The sequence below is a fragment of the Mustelus asterias genome, unplaced genomic scaffold (genome assembly GCF_964213995.1).
Source record: "Mustelus asterias unplaced genomic scaffold, sMusAst1.hap1.1 HAP1_SCAFFOLD_2435, whole genome shotgun sequence".
NCBI lineage: Eukaryota > Metazoa > Chordata > Chondrichthyes > Carcharhiniformes > Triakidae > Mustelus > Mustelus asterias.
In genome coordinates this window covers 47,098-55,982 of record NW_027592380.1, presented here as the reverse complement: position 1 = coordinate 55,982, position 8,885 = coordinate 47,098, and the positions used below count along the sequence as shown (strand labels likewise).

The 8,885-nt window shown below is 55.2% G+C and overlaps 1 protein-coding gene across 1 annotated transcript in view; it reads right to left on the bottom strand.

Moving 5' to 3' along the window:
• Positions 1-1,630: 1,630 nt before the first annotated feature.
• The window catches only part of gon4lb (gon-4 like b), a gene marked incomplete at its 5' end in the record, with an annotated part of 52,373 nt that continues 45,118 nt past the window's right edge, over positions 1,631-8,885 (bottom strand). Inside the window, 3 exons of the mRNA XM_078207538.1 lie at positions 1,631-2,072; positions 5,749-5,892; positions 6,692-6,835. Coding sequence (XP_078063664.1) covers positions 1,794-2,072; positions 5,749-5,892; positions 6,692-6,835 — 567 coding nt within the window. The remainder of the gene's footprint in view (positions 2,073-5,748; positions 5,893-6,691; positions 6,836-8,885) is intronic.

Genomic DNA, 8,885 nt, shown 5'->3' with positions numbered 1-8,885 from the left:
TCTCCCCCGGGGAGAGTGTGTCCGATCAGTCTCCCCCGGGGAGAGTGTGTCAGAGTGAGTCTCCCCCGGGGAGAGTGTGTCCGATCAGTCTCCCCCGGGGAGAGTGTGTCAGATCAGTCTCCCCCGGGGACAGTGTGTCAGAGTGAGTCTCCCCCGGGGACAGTGTGTCAGATCAGTCTCCCCCCCGGGGAGAGTGTGTCAGAGTGAGTCTCCCCCGGGGGAGTGTGTCAGATCAGTCTCCCCCCCGGGGAGAGTGTGTCAGATCAGTCTCCCCCCGGGGACAGTGTGTCCGATCAGTCTCCCCCGGGGAGAGTGTGTCAGATCAGTCTCCCCCCCGGGGAGAGTGTGTCAGAGTGAGTCTCCCCCGGGGACAGTGTGTCAGATCAGTCTCCCCCCGGGGACAGTGTGTCAGATCAGTCTCCCCCCCGGGGAGAGTGTGTCAGAGTGAGTCTCCCCCGGGGACAGTGTGTCAGATCAGTCTCCCCCGGGGAGAGTGTGTCAGATCAGTCTCCCCCGGGGGGAGTGTATCAGATCAGTCTCCCCCCCGGGTAGAGTGTGTCAGAGTGAGTCTCCCCCGGGGAGAGTGTGTCAGATCAGTCTCCCCCGGGGGGAGTGTGTCAGATCAGTCTCCCCCGGGGAGAGTGTGTCAGATCAGTCTCCCCCGGGGAGAGTGTGTCCGATCAGTCTCCCCCGGGGAGAGTGTGTCAGAGTGAGTCTCCCCCGGGGAGAGTGTGTCCGATCAGTCTCCCCCGGGGAGAGTGTGTCAGATCAGTCTCCCCCGGGGACAGTGTGTCAGAGTGAGTCTCCCCCGGGGACAGTGTGTCAGATCAGTCTCCCCCCCGGGGAGAGTATGTCAGAGTGAGTCTCCCCCGGGGACAGTGTGTCAGATCAGTCTCCCCCGGGGACAGTGTGTCCGATCAGTCTCCCCCGGGGACAGTGTGTCCGATCAGTCTCCCCCGGGGACAGTGTGTCCGATCAGTCTCCCCCGGGGAGAGTGTGTCAGAGTGAGTCTCCCCCGGGGACAGTGTGTCAGATCAGTCTCCCCCGGGGACAGTGTGTCCGATCAGTCTCCCCCGGGGACAGTGTGTCCGATCAGTCTCCCCCGGGGACAGTGTGTCCGATCAGTCTCCCCCGGGGACAGTGTGTCCGATCAGTCTCCCCCGGGGACAGTGTGTCCGATCAGTCTCCCCCGGGGAGAGTGTGTCAGAGTGAGTCTCCCCCGGGGACAGTGTGTCAGATCAGTCTCCCCCGGGGACAGTGTGTCAGATCAGTCTCCCCCCCCGGGGAGAGTGTGTCAGAGTGAGTCTCCCCCGGGGACAGTGTGTCAGATCAGTCTCCCCCGGGGACAGTGTGTCCGATCAGTCTCCCCCCCCGGGGAGAGTGTGTCAGAGTGAGTCTCCCCCGGGGACAGTGTGTCAGATCAGTCTCCCCCGGGGAGAGTGTGTCAGATCAGTCTCCCCCGGGGACAGTGTGTCCGATCAGTCTCCCCCGGGGACAGTGTGTCAGATCAGTCTCCCCCGGGGACAGTGTGTCAGAGTGAGTCTCCCCCGGGGACAGTGTGTCAGATCAGTCTCCCCCGGGGAGAGTGTGTCAGATCAGTCTCCCCCGGGGACAGTGTGTCCGATCAGTCTCCCCCGGGGACAGTGTGTCAGATCAGTCTCCCCCGGGGAGAGTGTGTCAGATCAGTCTCCCCCGGGGACAGTGTGTCCGATCAGTCTCCCCCGGGGACAGTGTGTCCGATCAGTCTCCCCCGGGGACAGTGTGTCCGATCAGTCTCCCCCGGGGACAGTGTGTCAGATCAGTCTCCCCTGGGGAGTGTGCGTCAGAGTGAGTCTCCCCCGGGGGGAGTGTGTCAGATCAGTCTCCCCCGGGGACAGTGTCAGAGAGTCCCTGATGTTGAGTGAACTGTCCCCTGCTCCGATTGGCAATGACTGATGTCTGGACCTGGCGCTCTGTACCTTCTCGTGTGTGTGGCCCTCCCTCCGCCGCTTACTCCTCGGGGGCGGGGTCATTTTCTGTAACTCCTCTTCCTCCTCCAGATCCGGCAGAACCACCTCCTCGAATCCGTCAAACTGTGACACCAAACGAGCAGGTTAGAGGGCGGCCGTACAGAGCCAGTGGCTCGCTGTCCCACAGAGACAGGGCTGCGATCGCAGCCCACTCCCACCCACCTCACTCTGCTTTATATTCTGTCATTATAGAAACTAGAAGCATGAGGAGGCCATTCTGCCCTTCCAGCCTGTTCCGCCATTCATTTTGATCATGGCTGATCATCAAATTCAATATCCTGATCCCCCTCCTTCCCCCCATATCATAGTCATAGAGGTTTACAGCATGGAAACAGGCCCTTCGGCCCAACTTGTCCATGCCGCCCTTTTTTTTAAACCCCTACGCTAATCCCAATTGCCCGCATTTGCCCCATATCCCTCTATACCCATCTTACCCATGTAACTGTCTAAATGCTTTTTAAAAGACAAAATTGTACCCGCCTCTACTACTGCCTCTGGCAGCTCGTTCCAGACACTCACCACCCTGTGTGTGAAAAAATTTCCCCTCTGGACCCTTTTGTATCTCTCCCCTCTCACCTTAAACCTATATCCTCTAGTTTTAGACTCCCCTACCTTTGGGAAAAGATATTGACTATCTAGCTGATCTGTGCCCCTCATTATTTTATAGACCTCTATAAGATCACCCCTCAGCCTCCTACGCTCCAGAGAAAAAAGTCCCAGTCTATCCAGCCTCTCCTTACAACTCAATCCATCAAGTCCCAGTAGCATCCTAGTAAATCTCTTCTGCACTCTTTCTAGTTTAATAATATCCTTTCTATAATAGGGTGACCAGAATTGTACACAGTAATATTTTCCTCGATCCCTTTAGCCCCAAGAGCGGTATCTAATTCCTTCTTGAAATCACACAACGTTTTGGCCTCAACTACTTTCTGTGGGAGTGAATTCCACACATTCACCACCCTCTGGGTGAAGACATTTCCCCTCACCTCAGTCCCAAAAGGTTTACCCCTTATCCTCAAACTATGACCCCTTAGTAGAATCATAGAATTCCTACAGTGCAGAAGGAGGCCATTCGGCCCATCGAGTCTGCACCGACGACAATCCCACCCAGACCCTATTCCTGTAACCCCACATTTACTCTGCTAATCTCCCTGATACTAGGGTTAATTTAGCACGGCCAATCCACCTAACCCGCACATCTTTGGACACTAAGGGGCAATTTAGCATGGCCAATCCACCTAACCCGCACATCTTTGGACACTAAGGGGCAATTTAGCATGGCCAATCCACCTAACCCGCACATCTTTGGACACTAAGGGGCAATTTAGCATGGCCAATCCACCTAACCCGCACATCTTTGGACACTAAGGGGCAATTTAACACGGCCAATCCACCCTAACCGGCACATCTTTGGAGTGTGGGAGGAAATTGGAGCACCCGGAGGAAACCCAGGCTGACACGGGGAGAATTGTCTGGAGACAATACACATCTCTTTAACCTGTGTTGAATGCTCCCTCCACCCACATTATCTGTACCTTTAAGACCTGGCTGGCTGTAGAGATTTGCATTCTAATTAGTATTCTGTAACTTGATTTCTGTGTCTCTGTGCACTGTTGGAGAACAGAGACCACTCCATCTGACGAAGGGGCATCGCTCCGAAAGCTTATGGTATTTGCTACCAAATAAACCTGTTGGACTTTAACCTGGTGTTGTGAGCCTTCTTACTGTGTTTACCCCAGTCCAACGCCGGCATCTCCACATCACGGGGAGAACGTGCAGACTCCGCACAGACAGTGACCCGAGCCGGGAATCGAAACTGGGTCCCTGGCGCTGAGAGGCAGCAGTCCTAACCACTGTGCCACCCCATATCCCATATCCCTCGATCCCTTTGGCCCCAAGAACTATATCTAATCTCTTCTTGAAATCACACAACGTTTTGGCCTCAGCTACTTTCTGTGGGAGTGAATTCCACACATTCACCACCCTCTGGGTGAAGAAATCTCTCCTCACCTCAGTCCTAAAAGGTTTGCAATATTCTCAAACTTATCCTCAAACTATGACCCCCCGGTAGGAATGTGAAAGTTAAAATTTAAAGTTTATTTCTTATTGTCACAAGTAGTCTTACATTAACACTGCAATGAAGTTACTGTGAAAATCCCCGAGTCGCCACTCTCCGGTGCCTGTTCGGGTTACATGGCCAATCCACCGAACCTGCACATCGTTCAGACTGTGGGAGGAAACCGGAGCACCCGGAGGAAACCCACGCTGACACGGGGAGAACGTGCAGACTCCGCACAGACAGTGACCCAAGCCGGGAATCGAACCCGGGTCCCTGGCGCTGTGAGGCAGCAGTGCTAACCCACTGTGCTATCGTGCTGCCCTGAAGGTATGGGCCCAGGCTGAGGGAGCAACGTTAAATGCTTTAATGCGTGCGAATGTCCAGTGACTCCAACAGGGACGCACGCCCCTGAACACATCTCCATCCAAATGGAGTTCAGCTCCAGGAGCAGGTGCCAAGCCCTGGGATCTGCTCCTCCGACTGCTCTCACCCGCCGAGAGTGTGACCACACGGAGAATACGGCCAGAGACCCTCCATCTCTCTGTGATCCACTGGAATCTGTGGTACACGGAGGTGATGGCCTAGTGGGATTATCGCCAGACTGTTAATCCAGAAACTCAGCTCATGATCTGGGGGACCCGGGTTCGAATCCCGTCACGGCAGATGGTGGAATTTGAATTCAATAAAAAATATCTGGAATTAAGAATCTACTGATGACCCATTGTCGGAAAAATCCATCTGGTTCCCTTTAGGGAAGGAAATCTGCCGTCCTTACCCCGGTCTGGCCTACATGTGACTCCAGAGCCACAGCAATGTGGTTGACTCTCAACTGCCCTCCAAGGGCAACTAGGGATGGGCAATAAATGCTGGACCAGCCAGCGACGTCTATGTCCCAGGAATTAATTTTTAAAAAGACAGCCCTCTCTCTCTATCGGTGACTCACTGCAGTCTCTCTCTATTTCTCTTCTTCCCCCACCCCCACTCTCTCTCCTCCCCCCTCCCCTCCTCCCCCCTCTCTCCCCCTCCCCCCTCGCTCTATCGGTGACTCACTGCAGTCTGTGGTACAGTGAACCTCCCTCACCGCTCCTCCCTTCAATGGGAGGGGGATGATAGGTCGCTGATGAAGCAGCCACAGGTGGTTGGGCCTGGAACACGATCCCGAGGAATTCCTGCAGGGATTATCGGGAGTGGAGACCAGAGTTGGCCAAGACCGTCACCCTCATCCTCTGCGACGGGCGGGACTCCACTCACTGAGGCTGCTGCCTTGCTCACCAGCCCTGGCTCTGGGGCTGTCTGGACTCAGTGGAACTCTGTCTGGTTGTCAGCAGCTCACACCGGGCATTCAGCTGCTTGTCCGTGACTGCAGCAAGGCTGTGACGCGACAGGTTAACCTGGGGATGCAGCTTCCAAGCTGCTCAGGACTGGACCAGGTATCTGTTCCCTGCGATCGGAGAGCGTTTAGTCAAACATGAATTCGACAGTGATTATTAAATCCCGCCCGTGCCTGAAGGCAGGCAGTCGATCGATCACAACTCAGGGCAGTGGAATCTATCCCCTCCTCTATTCTGTACTGGGAGATGGGGGGGGATCCGGCCTATTTAACCCTGCCACACCCTGCAAAACCCTCACCCAGGAAGTGACAGGACACTGGGTGCAGCCTTCTGCAGTCGAATAGCTCACCTCGTATTCCTTGTCCTCCATCCAGTTCACCTCCTCAAAGTCGCTTATTCTGCTGCTTGGTGGCCGCAGGTTGTCGAAGAAGAGAGAGAACTCGTCCTGGAGATGATGGTGACCCTTTAACAGCTGCCAGACCTGAACCTTCAGCTGTACAGACAGAGAGACAGAGACAGCACGGGGTTAGATACAGAGTAAAGCTCCCTCTACACTCTCCCCCATCAAACACTCCCAGGACAGGTACAGCACGGGGTTAGATACAGAGTAAAGCTCCCTCTACACTCTCCCCCATCAAACACTCCCAGGACAGGTACAGCACGGAGTTAGATAGAGAGTGAAGCTCCCTCTACACTGTCCCCCATCAAACACTCCCAGGACAGGTACAGCACGGGGTTAGATAGAGAGTGAAGCTCCCTCTACACTGTCCCCCATCAAACACTCCCAGGACAGGTACAGCACGGGGTTAGATAGAGAGTGAAGCTCCGTCTACACTGTCCCCCATCAAACGCTCCCAGGACAGGTACAGCACGGGGTTAGATACAGAGTAAAGCTCCCTCTACACTGTCCCCCATCAAACGCTCCCAGGACAGGTACAGCACGGGGTTAGATACAGAGTAAAGCTCCCTCTACACTGACCCCATCAAACACTCCCAGGACAGGTACAGCACGGGGTTAGATACAGAGTGAAGCTCCCTCTCTAAGCGATGCTTTAACAGGAGTTTGAAGCTGACGTGTCTCCTTATCTCAGCACAGCACTCCAAGCTGCAACCCAGTCTTCCTTCTCCTGAGTCGAGACAGCGCGCAGCTCGCCTGGCCGACATTTCCCCCCCCCCCCCCCCCCCGAGAGGGATTGAGAGTGGTTCCTGAGGGGCCCTGCTCTCCCCACCCGGCTCCTCCTCCTCCTCCCCCACCCCCGCCCCCGGCTCCCCCCTCCCCCCCGCCCGCTCACCTCGGCCATGTCCGGTGGGGAGCAGACCATGCAGCTCTGCAGGGCTTTAATGATTTTCTGGTAGTGCGATGGGTTCTCACCAAAGCAGATCTCCAGCTGACGCAGGAACTTGCGGCTCTTGTCGAACGCTTGCTGCTCCTCGAACTGAGGGAAGGAGACACATGTACATCACAGGGTGGCGGAACAGCACCGAGGGGCCGAACGACCCACTGCTGCTGCTGGAAGTCAGAATGAAGTCAAATCTCCACGTCTTGAGGGGGACGGGAGAGAGATTTGGTTTGAGTTCAGGGGCGGCACAGTGTGGTTACCGCTGCTGCCCTCACAGCGCCAGGGACCCGGGTTCGATTCCCGGTTTGGGTCACTGCCTGTGTGGAGTCTGCACGTTCATAGATCATAGAAACCCTACAGTGCAGAAAGAGGCCATTCGGCCCATCGAGTCTGCACCGACCACAATCCCACCCAGGCCCTACCCCCATATCCCAACATATTTACCCGCTAATCCCTCTAACCTATCTCAGGACACTAAGGGGCAATTTTAGCACGGCCAATCCACCTAACCCGCACATCTTTGGACTGTGGGAGGAAACCGGAGCACCCGGAGGAAACCCGCGCAGACACGAGGAGAATGTGCAAACTCCACACAGACAGTGACCCAAGCCGGGAATCGAACCCAGGTCCCTGGAGCTGTGAAGCAGCAGTGCTAACCCACTGTGCTACCGTGCCGCCCATGTCTGCGTTCTCCCCAGTGTCTCCGTGGGTTTCCTCCGGGTGCTCCGGTTTCCTCCCACAGTCCGAAAGACGTGCGGGTTAGGTGGATTGGCCGTGCGAAATTGCCCCTCAGTGTCAGGGGGACTAGCTAGGATAAATGCATAGGGTTATGGGGATAGGGCCTGGGTGGGATTGTGGTCGGCGCAGACTCGATGGGCCGAATGGCCTCTTTCTGCACTGTAGGATTCTATGATTTTAAAGAATCTTGGTGGGAGAGGTCCAGACCTCCCACCTACCCTCTGGGTGAAGATCTTCTTGCTTTGAACCTGAGCTGTAATATTAATCAGGACTCTCCGACCCGAGGAAGCTATCGACCCCATCAAATCCTTTAATCATTTTAAACAACACCTCAGTTAAATCACCGCTGTACGGGTCCAAGCAACCTGGCCTCAAGATGTAACCCTCCCAGGCCCAGTCTCATTCACATCAATCTGTGCTGCACCCCTGTTCCAAAGTCAGGACCCTCTCCCCGAGGTACCAGCGCCCCAGGGCACCTTGACTCCAGCTTACTTGAGAAAGGATATACTGGCACTGGAGGGGGTGCAGAGGAGATTCACTAGGTTGATTCCGGAGTTGAGAGGGTTGGCTTATGAGGAGAGACTGAGTAGACTGGGGCTATACTCATTGGAATTCAGAAGAATGAGGGGAGATCTTGTAGAAACATATAAGATTATGAAGGGAATGGATAAGATAGAAGCAGGGAAGTTGTTTCCACTGGCGGGTGAAACTAGAACTAGGGGGCATGGCCTCAAAATAAGGGGGAGCTGATTTAGGACTGAGTTGAGGAGGAACTTCTTCTCACAAAGGGTTGTGAATCTGTGGAATTCCCTGCCCAGTTGAGGCTCCCTCATTGAATGTTTTTAAGGCAAGGATAGATAGATTTTTGATCAGTAAAGGAATTAAGGGTTATGGTGAGCGGGCGGGTAAGTGGAGCTGAGTCCACGAAAAGATCAGCCACGATCTTATTGAATGGGGAGCAGGCTCGAGGGGCCAGATGGTCTACTCCTGCTCCTGGTTCTTATGTTCTTGATGTGGAGTTGCCGGCGTTGGACTGGGGTAAACACAGTAAGAAGTCTCACAACACCAGGTTAAAGTCCAACAGGTTTATCTGGAATCACGAGCTTTCGGAGCGCTGCTCCTTCATCAGGTGAGTGAATTTAGCACCTAGCACTCGCCTGTTGAAGGAGCGGCGCTCCGAAAGCTCTTAGTGCCATATAAACCTGCTGGACTTTAACCTGGTGTTGAGAGATTCTTCTTGTGTTCTTAACACTGCAACACTTCCGGCCTCCCACTTCACTGCGCCCTCTCTCTCTGAGCGTACCCCCCCAGCGATGACCTCACCGCCCCGACCCCCCCAGCGATGACCTCACCGCCCCGACCCCCCCAGCGATAATCTCACCATTCCCACCCCCCCACAGATAATCTC